The following is a 20,684-nucleotide window of genomic DNA, read 5'->3' on the forward strand; positions in this document are numbered from 1 at the left end:
TCTTCATTTCTCACCATGGTTTTAGGAAACTTGCCCGCGCCTTTCACTCTCAACAAATATGTAGTAAAGCTACTGACAAGTTGACAGAATGTTTTGTCGCAGCTGATCCCTTCTGGCAATAGTGGCTGTAGGTATATGCTCTGGTGTGGCGTGGCGAGACCAAACAATCGGAATGTTAGTTGGCGGCTTTTATCTCGCCGCCTCCGAGTGGTATTAATAAGTGACCGCCTCTTGGAAGAGTGTTGTTTTCATGAAATTAAGTAAGCAGGTCCTTAGCAATGTGAAGACTTGTGAATAGTAAATATGATCGTGACAGACAGTGATAATGAAATTATTGGAGGCGTAGTAGTAAGTAGTAACATAATTTATTACTACATTCTTCTTTAACGACACACCATCTTCAACTGTCATCGTTGTTTCAACACCAATAACATAGAAAAGAAAACTTATAGTCATGATGATAGCCACGATTTAATAAACTAATAATTAAGGATACCAATTAATTACGGTTATTAGAGAGGCAGAGTGACAACTATAATAATAATAATATATGAAAAGAAGAAGTGGGAGTCACACATGACCTGTTTGGAAAATTCATAGAACACAGATGCATTGGTCCGTCTTAGCAGCACCGAATCATCGAATTTTGACCTGTTTATTGTCGCCTATTCCGCTGGGCGAAATGGTTCATATCGCCTCTTGTTAACTGACACCGCCATGGCTACTTCATAACCGCGCGCTTTAAGACGTGATCGGAATCGTCACGTCACCCGCTCCTCCCTCCCCGGAATCAGCGAAGGCATCGCACATCATCTATCTGGCACATCATCTATGGTTAGTATCCATTTGGAACCTCCCTTCCTTGTTGTGAGGAGAGGCTTATATATAGATAGGCCTTGGAGATAATGGAGGGGGGGTTGGTTGATTAATTATGGAGTAGTGGGCTGATGGTGGAGTAAAGATAGGAAGTAGTGCACTAATTCTATCACCTAGTCTTTTTGGACGATTAACAACATGCAAACCAGTAATTCGCCATTTAAGTGACGGATTTGAACAATTCCAAAGAAGAAAAAAATGTGAAAATAAAAAATTTAACCGAACAAATCAACTAACTTGCCATTGGACGATGTTGAAAGATGTTTGCGTGTTGATTCCGAGTAGAATGGCGAAGAAATGGTTGAATTTGGAGTTTTTTTTCGAGTTTTTGGATTTATAGTGTTTTTGAAACTGATCGAATGAGGGGAAAGGTGACGCGTGTTCCTTATATACGTAACACGTTACATTGTCCGCTACTTAAGTAACGAACATTTTAAAATTGTATGTCTGTTACTTAAGTAGCGGGTGCACAAAAATTGCTGGTAAAGTACCTTACACACAGTTCTTACTATGCTAGATACATGAAGATGATTATTATTATTTAAAAACTATAAAAAAAACTATTTTTACATGAAAAACTGCACCTAAAACAATGCACATAAATTTTGTAAATTTTTTTACACCTACGAAGCAGAAGATGAGTTTAATTGTTGTGCACCGTCGGTGTAAAAGTTTTTTACACATACATCCAATGACGCGTTGCCACATCACTTAATGAATGTGACACATCATGTGTTTTTAATTACCATACATGATGTGTCGTTATATTATTGGACGAATGTGCAAAATAACTTTACACTGACGGTGCATATAAATTAAATTCGCAGAAGATATCTCCCGAAATCTCCCGAACACATTAAATCATAATTCCTGATTAATAATATAAAGGGTATTTTGGGAATTCTGGAGTTGGTGAGCGATATAGGAGGTTAATAAATCCTAAACTCCGTTAATTTACGAGACAATAAGTCCATATTTTTGTTCTCGTTCGTTCCTGTTCTTTTTGTAACGATGATGATAGCAATAATTAAACAAAATCTTTAAAACCTTAGTGTTTGGTCTCAAATGGCAGCAGCAACATCTACTGCAACAACAAAAATAACACAATTGATCAATCCCACGCGCTCTTCACGCTCCAACCTTCACCACTTCTCAACAAACAATGTTCTTATTCTTCATCACCAACCCTTTCCTTCCAAACTCTACTTCAACCATCGCTCAAATCTCTCAATCATCAATTGCAATAGCAAGGTATATATATATATATATATATGATACTATATCGTTTTTCCTTCATGTTGCATCAAAGGGTCACTCAAAATTTTGTTTTTAGAAAAAGGGTATCTCAAAATATTGTTTTTAGAAAAAGGGTAACTTAAAATTTTGTTTTTTGAAAAAGGGTAGCTCAATTTTATTTTATTTTTGTTGAAATCTGGTTTATTTTTGTTTTTACTGTTATTTGTGATTTGAAGCTGAATAACTCAAGTGGGGGAGAAGCATATGAGATGGATGAAGGTGTTTTTGGGAGCTATGATGGAATTGAAGATGAGAGTGATGAAGATGATGCAGAGAGTAGTGTTGATTTGTTGATAAGATTCTTGCAAAGTATGTTTAAGAAAATGTCTAAAAGGGCTAAAAAGGCTTCTCGTTCTATTTTGCCAACAGTAATATCTCCTCAGCTTGTAAGTTTTTCCTTTTCTTCATTATCACATTGCAAAGTATGTTTAAGTATGAGTTTTTATAGTTGCCAAGTTACTCCTTTAGTGTTGTTCTATATTGAGTGTCACTCTAGTTTACATTTCACAAACATAAATAAAAGTTGTAAATAAGTAATAGAGCGAAACGTCCTGTAAGTACAACTGAGTTGGTAGCTACTGGGAGTCAGGGATGCTGATATGCATTGGTCCGGGTTTGAACCCGGGATTCCACACTCCACATTTAAAATGTGTGAGCCTAGCCACTAGGCTACTAGACCAAAAAAAGTAATAGAGCGAAACATTTTTACAAAATTATCCTTGTTAACCGTTAGGCTACTAGACCAAAAAAAAGTAATAGAGCGAAACATTTTTACAAAATTATCCTTGTTAACCGTTGATGCATATAGTATTAATTAGCGAGCAGGATTGAAAGAAAATAGTTAGTCCTACCTCCGGCTCTTTTTATAAGAAACAATTGACTTTTTAGGTTCATTGAATAATCAATGTATCTAAGTCTATAATATACACTACATACATTAGATATGCAATGAATCTAAGAAGTGAGTTGTTTCTTATAAAAGGGACCAGAGGGAGTATTATATTGGAAACATAAAGCACACTTATTTTAAAATATTTTGTTTTGTTAATGTGACATTCATTAGGAGATAGATGGAGAAGGATTACTATAGTACAAGTTAGACCATTAGTGATCACGATTAATAATGTGCCGATGGAAACACTAAACAAGTTTAGTCCATTCTATGTTAAATTATCACATTTTGTTAAGGTGTTTTGTTTTGCATTACATTTTGGTATAACTTAGGTATGCAAATCCTCGAGTCTCAAGAGTTTAATGTTGCTGCAATCTCAAAGTTCACACTTGGGACTTCTCGTTAAGCTAGAAGAGTCCTGTCTCAACTCGCATTTAAGTGCTATTAGGTTGCATTACATTTAAATTTACTTCTTAGAGAAACTACCAATAATGAAAAGTGTTAATAGCGTAAGCAACATTTCCAATATATCACACTTTATACTAACCAAAATATGTACTACATCACCAATAATTAGTTGATTTTTTATTATATTGCTCAAAGTTTTAGCTTGAAGTTTCCTTATCCTCGTTTCCCTTCTTTTCTTTTAGCAACTTTGCAATGAGCTTTGTGACGGTTCTATAATTTAGAGTTTTAGACATGCCTTTCACCTTTTCAATTTTTAAAATTTAAGATTGACGTTGTTTTCGGATTAGCTAATCTTGTTGTCAAAAAAGCTTATGATGAAAATCATAATAAGGGAGCTGTTAAAAGAAAAACAATTATTTCCCAAAATCAAAGATGAACCAAAACCATGCAGTTATTTTTGTGCCGTGGTTTCCCCTTTGATTTCTAAACAGTATGCAAGGTAGAATATAAATGTGCTGCGTGCTGCATTTTTTTAAGTTTAGGTGCTGAAATTTATCTTACAATGTGTCCGTCACTGCTTTCTCATTTTGCTTTTCATGTTGATGGGGAAATTCAGGTTTCTTTTGCTGTTGACGGGACTCTGCTACTTGCTTCACTTTCTGTTGTCAAAGCACTTCTTGAGGTATCGCTTCCTCATTACTCTGTAGCTTAATAAAGCGTTCATGTCTCGTCGAAACCTCATTTTGTTTTACTTTGCATTTACAATTATCTTTCATGAGCCTTTTGCTTGTTATAAACCTATAAACCCTACTGGAAGGGAGCGTTTGCAATAAAATGTGTGCAAATGATATTTCCCCTACTGTTTCTGGGGATAAAATGTGTTTCTCTTATTTGCTACATGACTTATAATTTGTTTTTTCTCTTCATAAGTTAGGTATTGAAATGTTATTTGCACACTGTTTATGCTCAATGCGCATTGCACACCGTCCTTGAGTCTCTTACTATTAATATACCTGTATGATATGCGGGTGAGTTATGTGGGAGGATGATAATATCCGTGTCATATGCGACATTGTTTATGATTTAGACAAAAAGAAAATGAAGGATGTGAGTGAACTTGAACAATAACTTGGTTTGGCTTTAGATTATTTGTATGTTTTTGGTCGCGGAATTTACATCAATGAAATACTTGAGTAGTGTTACAATGCTCAATAAATTTTTACCAAATACATATTTTATAAAGCTAACAGTTGAATTAAAAGTTTATATGATATAGATCGTCTCTATATGATATTGAGGTGCATCACGATTAATGTCTTAAACGCTTTTATGAAACAACAATAATTTTGATGCACCTTAATAACATATCAAATGATTTCAGATTTATTTAAAAATTTACAAAGATGATTAATACATCAAATGCTTACTCACATGAATTTCTGATCATAGACGTATACGCTTGCAAAGCTGATAGAAGGTTCTGGATTATGTAGTACTTCGCAAAATTCCTTTGATGTATCTTACAATAATCAGTGAATATTGATTATGAATTGCAGGTTATCTGCAACATTGGAGGCACTGTATTTGCTGCAATTCTGATCCTGCGTGTGATTTGGGCCGCAGTTTCTCACTTCCAATCCAGTGCAAATAGTTTCAATCAAGGGAGCAATTCCTTTGGTGCTGTAGCTTAGACAGATATGCTCTACAAATTTAGTTTTCATATGAAATTTTGTTGAGGTACATATTTTATTTGCTTCAGCTGAATAAAAGCACCTTTGGTGTTGAGAAAGAAGAAAAATAAAAGATCATGTGAATGAACATGTGTGTCACACTAAAGGATGTAACAATGAGTCATAAATGTAATTACATCATATATTGTAATTGTTATTTTCTCTAATGAAAGGACAATCTATGAAAATGTACTTCACCTTCTCATGAATTACTGTACTCAAATGTAGGGAGGACATTCTGATTATCACAAATGCAATATATGTTTAAATATAATACTCTTTTGAAAAATTTATTTGTCCTTTTTTTTTTTATAGAATCTCTTCAATTGGTAATTTTTTCTTGGCTAAATCTATTATTTATATATTTAGGAGTTTCTCTCTCATGGTCTTATTCCTATGTGGCACCATTTCCTTGATCCATGTCTTATGTGGCATTCTAATATTTCTCCAATTCCTATGTGGCTAACTATGAAGGCCTTTGCAATTTCTCTAATACATGATGATATCATTTTACTTAGAATCTTTGGCTAATTTGGAAATTCAATCATTTTTCAATTATTGTTTATAAATCGAATTTAATGCACCTATTAAAAATAATTTTAAAAGGAAATAATTGACTATTTTTGTACCAATTTCGTCAAAAAAAAATATTTTTGTACCAAAGCAATTGTTTTTAAAAAATTTTTTATGAAAGGAAGATTGTCAACTGCATATAATAATTAGGTATAATTGTCAGCTGCATATAATAATTTTTATGGTCTTCAAATTCAATTAAAAAAATATAAAATCTTTATGGTCTCCAAATTATTCTCTCACAAATTTTTTTCTAAATGGTCGTGTATCAAAATACTAAGGTCACACACACACACACACATATATATATATATATATGTATATTTATTGTATTACGGTAAAAAAAAATTATATATTTTCATAATTTTATAATTATATAGAGTCACATAATATAATTAATATTTTATTATTATTTAAAAAAATTGGAATATGTGTGTTATATTCATGTGCATTAATTTATTTAATTTATTTATAATATAATGGAATATGTCTTATTTACTAATTTACTACTTACCAAAAAAAAATTTACTAATTTACTAATATATTTTTAAAATTAAAAATGGAATCAATATATTTGACTTTTAATGAATTTAATTTCATATTAAAGACAAAATTACTCATTTGTCCATTTTTTTTTACTATATATATAACATTTGTCTGAACTCTAAAACTCACAATTTTTCAATCTTCATTATCTCTTATTCATCTCTCTCGATAATCACTATTTTTTCTGTATATCGTCACCTTTTTAAATTTCTTTATTTTTTCTTCTTTGTTCGATATTTCTTATATTTTTAATATATTGTTGTTTTACCTTTTAGATTATTTTCTTTTGGTCATCTTTTTATTTATTAATCCTATTTATTTTTTGTGACAGGGAAATAATTGAGAGGCAAGACGAAATGCATCACATTCTCACAAAATGAATTGAATTGAGAGCTTGGAGTCTGTTTTAACAACTGTAGTTTTGTTTTTTTAGAAAATCTTGCTTATAGCACTTTATCAATATCAATGATGTCTTGGATACAAGTTGGAATATCAATGATGTATTTACTTGATGAATCTATCAACAAATTAATCAAATGATGTATTTTTCCAATAGTATTAAGTTCATCATTATTGTATATTTTTCTATTGCAATTTTTATTTTATACTTCTTTTTTTAAAAAAAAGGAGATCTTTATTTTTGTGAATCTATTATCTATTATTTATATGTTTAAGAGTTTTTTCTCAAGGAAACAAATCTACGTGTCACTTTCTTATGAACTTTAATTTTTATTAATCCAATGTGGCATCCTCTCATTCATCATTCTCTTAGGTGGCGTCCTCTCATTTCTTTTACCGGTCAAAATCTCACGTGACAATCTCTCAATTCATTTTGCTGATATGTCATTCTTCTATGTTTTTTCCTTTAGTCATTAGTGCTCAATTATAAATATAGAAATTGTTCAATCAGGTTTTATGAACAAATGTCTACATATTAATATTTTGATACAATTGAAATTTTACATATGGAAACTTTTGATTATTGACCAACTCATTTTTGGAATATATATTGATTAAATTAAATCAATGCTGAAATGTATGAAAATTTCAAAAATTAAGGACCAAAAATCTACTATAGTTTCTATATATACGGGTCAACATGTAAGAGTGAGGGTCATTTAGTGTCTCAACGCCCCTTCTCTATTTTCTCTTCTCACTTTCACTGAACAAAAATATTTACCTTAAAAGGAATATAAAAAAAAATAAAAATAGTAATTTAATTGTTCACAAAAAAAGTTATTCTTAAACTTCATACTTATCGAACAGAGAAAATGGTGTGATTGTCTGAAATATAAAAGGAATGAAGTAATTGACTTCATAGATTATTTTTCTATTTTATTTTATTATTTTATTAATTTTATTAATAAAAAAAAGTTACATAGTGATTTATACCAAACATAATATTACAATAGGGGGTATTGATAAAAAAATAATCTACTTGGAGGTATTAAGCAAAAAATAACTTACACGGGGTGAGACATACATTTGTAGATTTTATTATATAAAAAATACGATAAATATCAATTGAAAGTAAGGAAAGTAACAATGATTTTATATATAAAAAAAGAAAGAATTAAAAGTAATAATATCATGTATTACTTTGTTTTTATTTTCCAAACATCACTGTAAGATAAACAAATAGATAAATTTTTTAAAATTTGCACCATTAACAGATGAGATATGCATAAAAAAAATGATATAAATTTTTTTTGTGTCAAACAAATGACAAATAATTCTACTATTCATTACACAAATGTGAAATTTTTTCACACGGGGGCACGAGCTAAAATACTTCAAAAGAAAACAAATGTCTAAAGGAGAGAGATGACGATTAAGAACTAATATATATTAATCGTTAGATTAGTTTTTGCTTAATGACCTTTTTTTATGAAAATAAAAGAACAAATATACGAACATGTGGGTTGGGAACGATGAGTGGAGTATCACTCTCCGTTCTACTATTTCTCCTTGAAATCTCCAAAATTTGGATCATTTATCATATTTAAATAAATTATTACATTAAATATAAAATTAATTTTACAAATAATTAAAAAAATCACAATATTAAAATTTTAATAATGCATATTTTTCATGTGTGAAAAAAAATGATCTATATTTTTCATAGAACATTAACCCGGGCGATAGCACGGGTAAGTTATACTAGTTATATATTTAGTCACTTAATTTATTTATCAATTTCGCTAGCTTGTTGTAACACCTACATCTAAAACACCAACGAATTCCAACACTTGTTCACTGCAACTTTTATAGGGTTCATTTTGAAATTTTGGGGATTTTAATTTGAGTTTTAGAAAGAAATTGATGATAACATAAAATAAAGATCTATGTTATTTGTAGGTGTATTTGAGTAAATTGATTTTGATTTAAAGACGAAGATACGAAGATTGTGATGAAAATATTCATATCTTCATGTATTTTTCAGATTTTTATTTAATTTAAATGAAAAAATTTTAAAAATAAGATTGTCCTATATCTCAACATTTTTTAATAAAAAAAATGAGAAAAATGATAATATGTGCATATTGTAAAAGATAAAGGACTTAACCGTGATAAAAAAAATATAAAGGACTAAAGTGTTGCCAATAAATAAGATAAATAACCTATAACATAATTTTGCCTATTTTTAATTTTAATTATATGATCTTTTTGTTAGAAAAGATACCATTGGATCTTGTAGTTATTGAATCTAATAGTGAACTATCAACAATTTATTTTAGGCTTAAATGCAGTTTTACCCTCGATGTTTTGAAAAATGCGGAATTTTACTACCCCTATTTTAAAATGCGGAATTTTACCCCCCCTATTTTATAATTTATTGGATTTTGCCCCCCACCAAAATTCTGCACAAAATCTGCTTCTGAGCCTCAAGTTCAAAGCTTCGCACAGAACTCTATTTGGATCAATAATTCACAAAACTCATACCGAAACGACCGTAATCGAGTTAGCTTTCCACAGAATCAAACCCCACTAAATTTGGAGTTACAGAGAGAGATTAATTACCGTTTTAGTGAAGGTCTGTCCAATTACTAATTCTGCAGAAATCTACTTGTGATCTTCAAATTCAACACCGTCTACCGAATGCATCGTAACTCTAAATTCGACGAAATTGAAATTCCAACAAGGGTAATTTCGTTAGCTTTCCATACATATAAATAGTATTAAAAAATGAGCTACAGGGTGAGAGGCATGACGAAAATACCAGTAGTAGTTTCATACAATAATTAATTTGAACAGACTTTCACTAAAACGGTAATTAATCTCTTTCAGTAACTCCAAATTTAGTGGGGTTTGATTCTATCGAAAGCTAACTCGATTACGGTCGTTTCGGTATCAGTTTTGTTAATTATTGATCCAAATTGAGTTCTGTGCGAAGCTTTGAACTTGAGGATCAGAAGCAGATTAATTACCGTTTTAGTGAAGGTCTGTCCAATTACTAATTCTGCAGAAATCTACTTGTGATCTTCAAATTCAACACCGTCTACCGAATGCATCGTAACTCTAAATTCGACGAAATTGAAATTCCAACAAGGGTAATTTCGTTAGCTTTCCATACATATAAATAGTATTAAAAAATGAGCTACAGGGTGAGAGGCATGACGAAAATACCAGTAGTAGTTTCATACAATAATTAATTTGAACAGACTTTCACTAAAACGGTAATTAATCTCTTTCAGTAACTCCAAATTTAGTGGGGTTTGATTCTATCGAAAGCTAACTCGATTACGGTCGTTTCGGTATCAGTTTTGTTAATTATTGATCCAAATTGAGTTCTGTGCGAAGCTTTGAACTTGAGGATCAGAAGCAGATTTTGTGCAAAATTTTGGTGGGGGGCAAAATCCAACAAATTATAAAATAGGGGGGGTAAAATTCCGCATTTTAAAATAGGGGGGGTAAAATTCCGCATTTTTCAAAATAAGGGGGGTAAAACTGCATTTAAGCCTTTATTTTATTTTTCTTCATCTTTATAGTGAAAATGTTTCCAGCACTATATATATATATATATATAGGGTCAGCCCCGACAAAAACTCACTCATAAAATGTGTTAATAACTAGCAGAATGTTTCAATTCAATATGGATGAATTCAAGCAAATTTGTATGATACATTTATAAAATAAAATAACCAAATTTCTTCTAAATTTGTAGCAATATTTTAAAATTCAAATTGGAGTGGCCGGTTCATCCATGAACTATGCATATATCCGGTCCGATCAAACATATTTTGCTTATTTTTATGTTTGGTGCAAATGAGTATAAATACAAGTGGCGGCCATAAAAGAATATTTCAATTCAAAGGAAAAAAATATAATTCATTTTAATCTAATACTACCTTAAAATGATTATTTTGCTTATTGTTTATATGCTTATAATAATAATTCTTGTTTTTTTTTTTACAGATAGTCAGATACTGTTGTTTATGGGGCAAATTCTAATATGGATCACTTCATTAAGTGGTCCATGGTGGATCAATCATGAATAACATTATAACGAATACGAATTTTACAAAATCCACCGTTGAATTGAAAGTTTATATCATATAGATCATCCATAGAAAAATTTAGAAAAATTGAAAATCATTTGATATGTTATTGAGACACATCAAGATTAACGGTTTATTAAATAACGTAAATCTTGATGGGTCTCAATAACATATCAAATGATTTTCAAAAAAAATTAAAAAATTTATGGATGATCTATACGATATAAACTTTCGTAAAATTCATATTCGGTAGATCATTTATCCACGGTGAACCACTTGTAAAGGTGGTCCACCATAGCATTAGCCTCGTTTATGCTTTATATTTTGGGATTTTGCTATGATATTTAGAATGATTATGGTTCACGCTTTAACATTTTAATAGATAATCATTTTGTTGGTATTTAAACATCCACTTCTTAAAATTAGACGAAAATGAAATGGTTATAATTTTGCTATGATATTTAGAATGATTATGGTTCAGGCTTTAACATTTTAATAGATAATCGTTTTGTTGGTATTTATACATCCACTTCTTAAAATTAGACGAAAATGAAATGGTTATAATTATATATTATTTGTGCTTTTTGTTAATTCCATAGATACAGATGCTTGATAGATGGTTAACGAAATTGCTTTATACCATGGCCACTGACAGGTTGTTTTTTTTTTCTTTCTTTGTTTTTTTTTTTGGCATTTGGGGCACCATTATCTTGCTTTTGGGGACACCATTAATGAAAATATGGTGATTTTTGTATAAGGGTGTATTGAAGACTTCCGGTTCCAACTGCGTAGGCTCCTAGACTTCCAAGTTTAAAGTGGATAATACTCTCTCCGTCTCAAAATATAAAAGCTATTTTGACTAATACACGTATGCCAACATACAATTTTGATCACTAATATCTTTAATTCTCTATTGGTAAAAATTATAAAAATTTGATATTTTGAAAATACTCATCAAAACAAATAGAAAAAGAAATAGTAAAAAGACTTGTGAAGAAGAAAGAGAAAAATGGTAAATGATGGTATACTTGATATTGGACGGATTTGGATTTCTCCAATTTTCTTTCATGTTTTCTCTCCTTTTTTTTAATCAAAGGTTGGTAAATTACAAATAATAAAAAGGAGAAAAAACCAACCATTAAATTAAGAAAAAAGAGAGAAAACATGAGAAAAACTTGGAGAGGATCCAAATCCGTATTGGACGACCCTATGTTGCTTTTTTACAAAACAAGTAGATGGTGGTAAAATTATCCAAGAACAAGAACAAAATTTCATATTATAAGAAAAAATGTCTCGTAATAGTAGTTCAGCTAGTAGTTACTAAAGGACATTATTAGATATGAGTAATTTCTCCAAAAGTATTTCATAATTAAGGATGGGGAGAGTATATTAAAGAATACTAAGAGAGAATGGCTCTTTTCTTTTTTCTTTTTTTTTTTAATAAAATGAATTCTTTAGAGAGAATTGAATTCAATTATTTGTTAGATAATAAATACATACCCCAGTGCTATATTATAAACAAAAAATAATAATTTAACACTTGTTAAGAAAAGTAAGATAGAATAAGTTAGAGTATGACCTTTTGTGTTTTCATTGAAATAAGTTTCATGAAAATATGTAAAATGAATTTTTATTGGTTATTGATTATGGGGAAAAAAAAGAGTAAATTAAATGCAATTTGAATCAAATTTCATAAGAATAAATAAAAGTAAATTTTGAAAATGATAAAAATTAGTTACTTTTGCTTATAATTTGAGACAAGAAAAAATGATTTTTTTCCTTATAATATAGGACGGAGGGAGTATATTATTACATAATACATGACTCCAAGAGTCATTTAATATATGAAGAATTAGAGAGAATTAATTCTTTTAAAAATATATTGGTAGTTTTATACATGTAGTTGGTTGGTGCAGTGATTTTAGTGATTGATAAGGATGACTCCAAAGAGTCATCATATTTAATATGGGAATGAAGAAACCTTGTGTGTGATTTATTAATATTCAAAATTTATTTCTTTTTTATTTTAAATTGCATAATATATCGGTGATTGTGTTCTTACTTCTTAGTGATTGATATGTGCGAAAGAGACAAAACCATAAATTAAACTTAGGGAACCAAGTTTAAAAATATAATTTAAATATAAAAAGTTTCTGTTGCAAATTTGCCTTGAAAACGTGAAAAAACAACTCTAGTCTGCTGTTTTCCGCCCCGGGCGGAAAACCTGTGTTTCGGGCGGAAATTTGAAGCAGAATAAGGGGGGCTCTCTGTTTTTCCGCCCCAGGCGGAAATCTTGGTGTTTCAGGCGGAAGTTTCCGCCTCAGGCGGAAAAAGCTGTGTTTCGGGCGGAAATCGCTGCAGAGTATTTAAAGGGTCACGTTTTCTGTTTTTCATAAGGTGTTTTTAGGGTTTCTAAAGCCAACAAAAGACTAGGGTTTATTAGAGAACTTCTCTTGGGCATACTCTAGGGTTGGGAATTGATTCATCACCTTGGGAAACACTTTCATTGAAATCTCTTGGTCACGGGGAGAGATTTGGGAAAAAGGGTAGAATTTAGGAAAACTCTAAATTCTTGAAACTCTTGTATTGAATCTTTGTAATCAAGCTTTTTCATTGATAGTGGAACGGAGAGTGGCTCTCTCCCCCAGAGTAGGTCGGTTTTGACTGAACTGGGTAAACAATTGCTTCGTGTTCTTTACAGTTTTTCGTTATCTTTTGTTCGTGATTATTATTGCTATTTCACTTAATTGATTGCTTATTCGATTTGCTCCACACATCAAGATTATTGGTGTGATTCAATCCAAATTCACAACAGTTTCAAATGCACAGACAAGCTAACATTTATATGGTGTTCGTTATTTTTAAAATAATCAATTACTCCATCTGTTTTTAAATATAAGATCTAATTTGACCAATACACGTATATCAATGCATAATTTTGATCACAAATATATTTAATTTTCTATTAGTAAAAATTATAAAAACTTAATATTTTGAAAATACTCATCAAAACAAATTAAACAAATCTTATATGATAATATTTACATCTATATATTATTAAAAAAATACGGTCAAAACAAAATAAATGTATAGTACATTTTAGTCAAAGTAGCTCTTACGAGGGAGTATAATATTTGACGTAGATTTTTAGCATTTCCAGTTTCAATATAAATATAAAAATTTGTAATATTTGAGAAAATCCATCCATATTGTCAGATATAGCCTTGATTTTACAATTTTCCTTGTTGAAAATACATATGTGGTTGCTATCGACAATGGATAAGAGTTTGATTTATCGATCTTAACTATATTTTGACATAAATCACCGTTAGCGGACAACATTTGAAAATTGAGATATTTAATCACATCAAACTCATAATGTTGTAAGTAATATATCAATTGAGTCTTTTCTATAATAATACGAAAACTTGACGTGTAAAATTTCTAAACAAAATTCTAAATGTCGTCAACATTATATGATTTGAATGCATCGTTAGAAACATGGAATTTAAATTTTCACTCAATATAAGAAGTTCAGTTGTTTGCTCATTGAAACCTAAAAACCATAGATTTGCGTCGCCTACCTTAGATTTCTCCCATAACCTACGTCTATGTTATTATATGTGCACAGACACAACTGTGGCCAGCAGAAAGTTCGACGACCAACTTACACTTAACAATCAATAAATCGTTGATATTATTCGTAAACTAAACGGCCAAAAATCACATGGGTTTCAATTTATTCAACATTGCTTCACAAACAAGAAACACTGTTGAGTCTGGAAAAATAAACAATGTTTGAGACCGTTATACAATCTATAACCAATATGTATTCAAAACAAGCACCATTCTTTTACAACAACAATAGTTTTAAAACTTATGAAGAGTATATAGTCTACTAAGCTACATCATATGTAAATGAATTCATTTCCAACACACGAACAAATGGAGTTGCTTAAATACTGACCGAAGCAACCCTGTGATGTAGAAAACGGGAATCAATTGTGCATTTGGACTTCAACACCTTGAGTATATGATTTATGGGAGCTCCGAAGTAGAGACTAATGTTCCTATTTGCATTTACTATCAGGTGATGAAATTTCATCGACTACGTTGCTCTTTCAAAACCACCTCCCAACTGCATATGTAACCACTCTGGTGATGAACCCCGGCTGTACTCTCTTGTAGCTTGTGAAGCAAATGGTATGGCGGTTGTATCATATCTTTGCTGATCAAACTGGAAAATAAGTTGATGTCGCATAAGAATGAAGTTGATTTAGCTAAAAATGTGAAGACTTGATTATATTTTTGGTTTAGACTATGTTCGATTTTGGTCACTAAAGGTTTTTTACCTGATTTTAGTGTATACCAGTGGAGCCTAAAGCTTTAGGGATTTAATTGTCTTACCATTGGATCGTCCATACTTTTTTTATCAGTACAAATTGAATTCGATGCTCTGGGGTTAACAACACTGACACACCCTACGCAACAACCACTTGCACTGGATCCTAGTGGTTGTGCTTCTAAATCTTATTCATACAAAATCCTTAAGTTTTTTTTTTTTTTAACAATTTTGCATACAAAACCCTCAAGTTTTCTTAATATATATATTAAGAAATTCACAAATTGAATTGATTAAACTTTTTAAACATTATTTTACTTGAAGCATGCGATAGGAATAAATATATAAAGTAAAGGGGGCTATAACCATCTTTCAAGTTTCAGGTTATTTGGATTTTAGAATATATAGAATTCAATATACATGTAAGGATGCAATTCAATACTTACATCTTTAGGAGGATACATTTCAATACCAGGTGTCAATCTTGAATTTACTGCTTCCAGCTTCATTGACAAAAACTGTAATGTAAAGCAAAGTTACAAGACTCAGAAATAAACTAGAAAGCATGTATACTTCACAAAGAATGAGAAAATCAGATAAAGAAATCACACCTCTACTTGGTGATGAAGTGATTGGATATAATTGATTATCTCATCAAGGACCAATGCTTTACCAATAACCTGAATAGAAAAAAACCAGCCATAAGGGATATTTTCAGCTCATCTTATCAGAGATTTACAAACACAAATATTCACCGATGATTTTGTTCTTTTCTTTTTCATATGAAAAGTAACACATTTTATTCTTTTTCCTTATGCTTATTTATTCCTTCATAGTTATACATTATTACACATAAAAATGTGGTGAGAGCAGAGACAAAACTCAAATGGGCGCTAAGTTAACCATACCTTGTTGCAACCAGGGACTAAATCCTGAAGAGTTTTCATCCTTTCACTAATCTTTTCCCTTCTAGCCTGTCCAACAATGTCCATAAATATTCCATTAGAAAACTAAGTCAATAACTCTAATTGCAAAATATCCTATAATTCAATGTTTTCTCCAATTTCCACAACAGTTCCATTTTCTCAACCCAACTTTTTAGGGAAATTTCAGATAGCGTGACTTGTGCTATAGGCTGGGTGTGGCAGTCTCTGAATTACAATCATCCCAGTTAGAAAACGATCCTTACGATTAAATACACAAAAAGTTACCTACAACTAAAGCAAGTATTAAGAAAATACTCCCCTTGATCTCAATTATAAGCAAAAGTACTTAACTTCATATCGGCCTAAAACTTTTAATTAAATCCAATTAATCTTCTTGATCTCATAAAAAAATGTGTTCTCAAAGTGTCACCCTAAAATAAAATCTATATTAATTTTGGACTTTTATGGAGATGTCATCATTAAATATAGCAAAAGAAGTAAAATTTATTTATATTCGAGACTACCAAATATGAGTATTTTTTTACTTAATAGTTGAGAGTATATAACTCCCTGAAGTTCTCAACATATTGATAAGTTCAGCTACAAATTAAAAAGAAGTAACACAAGCAAGCAATATCTTTCAGGATCAAATACTATAATCTATTCTATATTTACATAAGATCAGTGTTCTTTGAACATTAAAAATTCAACACCATACATAAAAATACACTCAGCAGTACAACTATCGATATAACTGGAAGAGAGGGGTTATCAAAATTAAATAGAATAGTTAGTGAGAAAGAGGAAGTAGAAATATACTCTTTCAGCAAGACTGTGGCTATCAGTAGCTTGACCTCTTCTAGCTCGGACATGGATGTAGTCTTGCTTCGGATTTGGCTGATCACTAGTTTCTTCCGCATGCTTTCCTGAACTGTTTTCTTCTCCTTCACCTTTATTGCTCTCATTCCTTGTCTTACTCCTTTTTCCATCACCACCACCACCATCATTCTGCACAAACCGAAATTCACAACTTCAACTCAAATAACAAAACTTCAATTCCAACAAACAAACAAAAAAGTTAGCAATTTGCAATAAGTAGATCCATTCTCCATATTATAATACCAAATTGCAAAGTCTTAACCATCTAATTTTGAACGAATATCAACCTGATAATTCAGAGTTCAACTAGGAAGTAAATAAAGCTCGGTCAATATGTCCCGGTGAGTTCAACTCAGTTGGTATGGACACGCAATATGCACAGGCCGGGAATCGAACCTGGGATTCCCACTCATTCCCCTTAAGAGGTGAAATTCTAGCCAGTATGCTATTTGACAAAAAAAAAAAATAACTAGGCGAATATTGCTACAAAACAACCATGAATCTTACTCAGTAAACTAATCGATTAAACCTTAACTGAAGTTCATTATGCAATTGAACATAACCACTTGTTATTTTACAATACCAATTTGCACAACTGAATATACTATACAAATTTTCTCATAGAACTAAATTCGTAGAATCATAAGCAATATCATATATATATTTATTAAATAATCGAATGAGCAATTACCACGGTGTTGCTATTGCCACCACCATTGCTGGTGGAAACGCCTTTAACCAAATCCTCTACCGTGTCGCGCCTTTTCCGGCCATAGTTCAACGGTTTCTGCTCTGTACCGGGATCTTCCATTGCAAAATCACCGAAGTCGTGGCTGAAGTGCGGTTTTTTGGACGGCGGGAAGTTCCAGATCTCCGGTAGGTGATACGACGGCGTATTGGGAGCAGCGTTGATTATTGGCGCTGGATCCATGAAAAGAAATGAAATTCCGAATATAACCTTATGGAGTTAACAGCGAGGGAAGAATATAATAAGAGATTCAAATTCAACTGAGACTGAGAGAGAGTGAATAATACTGAATAGTGATATATGGTTGGGTGGCACTGGCACTGGCAGTGTTCATATTTATCTGTCTACTCCATTTACTATTGCTACTATTTTAGACACAACTACCTTGGGAATCCCATTCCCTACATACAAGTCACGTTTCCATTTTTCCCTTCTATATATATACTAGTATATATATATATATGACTTCGTAAAAAAAAATCAATAAAAAAATTTAAAAAACTTTCGAAAAAGTTTAAAATTTAAATGAGTGGGATCTCAGTCAAATATTAAAGTTCAAAGAGAATTATCAATCGTGAGTTGTTTCAGTAATGATTGACGCTGAACTTGGTAGGGAGGACCTCGGTTCGATCCCTGTAACTGTGATCGGGAAGGGGCTGGAATCACTTGATGTCAAAACTGATCCCCGAGCCAGATTCAACTGGTGGTGAAAAAAAAAAAAAGTTCAAAGAGAATTGATAAAGATGATTACATATTATCGACTAATGATATTTGAACATTGATAAAAAAAAAAAAAAGTTTAAATCACATCTTATCTTATGGTATGGTATGTGTGCGAAAATGTTGGCTCAAAATAAGATTAAATTTTAACAACTGACATTATTTTGTACTAATTGTAAATTATAGAGAAATATTATTTTGTTTATTATTATTTTTTATTAACATGTCCATTATTCTATTTTTTTATTAACATGTAAAGATTCGAGCTCTTTTAACTAACATCAAATTGTGTTGGCAAACAAGATTTAAAAAGTTTTTTTTTTTAAGGGATATGTTCTTTTTTATGAAAGTACGAAGCGAAGAAACATAAGAATAAATCATGGCCGTACAACTACACAATAAACTTTCCCATGATTTCTGCTAAAGACCTACATACTATATAACAAGTTTGGTTGTTAAAAAATTATACACCTTGTTCTTGCCTTTCGTGTATTACTCCTTTGTTAACAAGTCAATCAACACTGGCGAATACAGAAATTTTCTTTGGTGAGGGTTAAAAAATATTTTTTATTTTTTATTATAGAAACATCTATAAAAAATTATGGCTTTTAAGATAAGTTATTGGAGTAGTAAATATCTCCTCAAAATATGTGCGACTATTACAAAATTTTCATTCGTGTTAAATATTTTCAATGTTGAATTTTCACATCTCAATGCAAATTAGTTGTACTAATAAGAGATAAGAGATATATTTGAAAAGGAGTAATATAAACATCCAAAAATATATAGAAGGTCTTATATTTAAGGAAAAAACATTTTTCTTTAGATGATAATAGTACTTAATTTGTACTTTTAAAAAATTTATTACATTATTTTTGAGAAAAAAATTGTTCTATATAGTTCCTTAACATGTGTCTTTAAGTCACATATTAACATTTTTCTAAATTTTATGGGGGCTTAAAAACATTTATAATACTCAGATTACTAGAAATAATCACAGCCACACAATTCTGATCGGAAAATCCTTAACAGTTACAGCGTCCTATTGTAACAACAGGAAATCCGTTTCCAATCCACCAAAGGCGCAAGGATGAGTAGAAAGCGTACCTTCTTGAATACGCTTGAGACGATAGGAGATGAATTATAATTTTATTTTCTCGTTTATAAAATACCATTTCATTTTTTTTAGATAAGCTCATTTCATTTTTATTATCTGTCTATTGGAATAGTGTCATGAATTCATGATAAAACAATTATATAAGGAAAAAAATATACCCCTTTGTATTATCTTGGGGGTACGTGCTTCAAAATAATTGGTTGCTTATTATCATTATATATTATTTAACCTATAATTTACGAAATGCTTCTGTAATGTAATATAACAACTAATTATTATTCTTATTCTTATTATTATTATTATTATTTTAGTTTTGTGTTGATTGTTTGTAGGGGTGTACATGGGTCGGGTAAATCCGGTTGACCCGGTCAAACCCACCCAATCCAACCCAAAAAAGTGGGTTGGGTCGGGCAAGTGGGTGGGTATGAATTTCAAAAATGAAAAACCCATAAAAAAATTGGGTTACGGGTAAAACCGGACCCAACCCAAAAAACCCACTTACCCACTAGTGCTATGTTTTTTGAAATATTTTTTATGAAAATACTAAAGATTTTTTCATTTGATCATTAAATATTTTTTATATTGAAAATAAGTTATACTATTTTTTAAGAAAATAGAAAGATTGAATAATTTTTATAAACAAATATGATAATTTATCGCACTATTTAAAAAATAAAAAGAAAAACTTGAATAATTTTCATGAATATATATTATAATTCATCATTTAGTCATTTTATATTAAAAAAAAACAAAAAAAATTATTTGGGTAGCAAACTATCTAACCCGTAAATTAGTGGGTTTACACGAAAAATATGTGATTATTTTTTATAGTGAAAAAAGTTACACTATTTTTCAAGAAAATAATATGGTTCAGTTATTTTTATGAAAAAATATGATGATTCGACATTTAAATATTTAATATAAAAAAATAGAAAAATAATTTGGGTAACCCACTACTCAACCCAATCCAACCCGGAAATTAGTGGATTTACCCAACCCGACCAAATGTTATAACGGGTGGTTCTTTTCCTCGACCCAATCCGGAGTATCCTATGTGGTTCGGGTTTTGGTTTTGGTCAAACCCAACCCAATCCGGCCCACATACACCCCTAATTGTTTGAGTGAGTGGTCT

The 20,684-nt window shown here is 30.7% G+C and overlaps 2 protein-coding genes across 3 annotated transcripts; one reads left to right on the forward strand and one right to left on the reverse strand.

Annotated features, from left to right (window-relative positions):
• The first annotated feature begins 1,825 nt into the window (after positions 1 to 1,825).
• Positions 1,826 to 5,411, forward strand: LOC123911119 (protein SHORT HYPOCOTYL IN WHITE LIGHT 1). Its single transcript, XM_045962473.1, has 4 exons — positions 1,826 to 2,127; positions 2,349 to 2,558; positions 4,089 to 4,154; positions 5,029 to 5,411. The coding sequence occupies exons 1-4, from the start codon at positions 1,942 to 1,944 to the stop codon at positions 5,161 to 5,163; spliced, it is 597 nt and encodes a 198-aa protein (XP_045818429.1). The 5' UTR covers positions 1,826 to 1,941; the 3' UTR covers positions 5,164 to 5,411.
• Positions 5,412 to 14,500: 9,089 nt separating this feature from the next.
• Positions 14,501 to 18,154, reverse strand: LOC123909880 (transcription factor BHLH089-like). Of its 2 annotated transcripts, XM_045960808.1 has the most exons (7): positions 18,003 to 18,124; positions 17,659 to 17,888; positions 16,908 to 17,096; positions 16,071 to 16,136; positions 15,774 to 15,842; positions 15,609 to 15,680; positions 14,501 to 15,057 (listed from the first exon to the last, which is right to left on the reverse strand). In XM_045960808.1, exons 2-7 carry the CDS (start codon positions 17,776 to 17,778, stop codon positions 14,929 to 14,931), a joined length of 645 nt encoding a protein of 214 aa, XP_045816764.1. In that variant the 5' UTR covers positions 17,779 to 17,888; positions 18,003 to 18,124; the 3' UTR covers positions 14,501 to 14,928. The 2 variants fall into 2 exon arrangements, with proteins under 2 accessions (XP_045816764.1, XP_045816763.1); XM_045960807.1 differs by having other exon boundaries at positions 17,659 to 18,154.
• Positions 18,155 to 20,684: the final 2,530 nt, after the last annotated feature.

The sequence above is a fragment of the Trifolium pratense genome, linkage group LG2 (assembly GCF_020283565.1).
Source record: "Trifolium pratense cultivar HEN17-A07 linkage group LG2, ARS_RC_1.1, whole genome shotgun sequence".
Taxonomy (NCBI): domain Eukaryota; kingdom Viridiplantae; phylum Streptophyta; class Magnoliopsida; order Fabales; family Fabaceae; genus Trifolium; species Trifolium pratense.

Coding starts and splice junctions, on each gene's coding strand:
- LOC123911119 (XM_045962473.1), top strand. CDS start 1,942: ATGGCAGCAGCAACATCTACTGCAACAACAAAAATAACACAATTGATC. Junction 2,128..2,348: donor TCATCAATTGCAATAGCAAG/GTATATATATAT, acceptor TGTGATTTGAAG/CTGAATAACTCAAGTGGGGG. Junction 4,155..5,028: donor TTGTCAAAGCACTTCTTGAG/GTATCGCTTCCT, acceptor TATGAATTGCAG/GTTATCTGCAACATTGGAGG.
- LOC123909880 (XM_045960807.1), bottom strand. CDS start 17,898: ATGGATCCAGCGCCAATAATCAACGCTGCTCCCAATACGCCGTCGTAT. Junction 17,097..17,658: donor GTGGCAATAGCAACACCGTG/GTAATTGCTCAT, acceptor CGGTTTGTGCAG/AATGATGGTGGTGGTGGTGA. Junction 15,058..15,608: donor AAATGTATCCTCCTAAAGAT/GTAAGTATTGAA, acceptor CTTATTTTCCAG/TTTGATCAGCAAAGATATGA.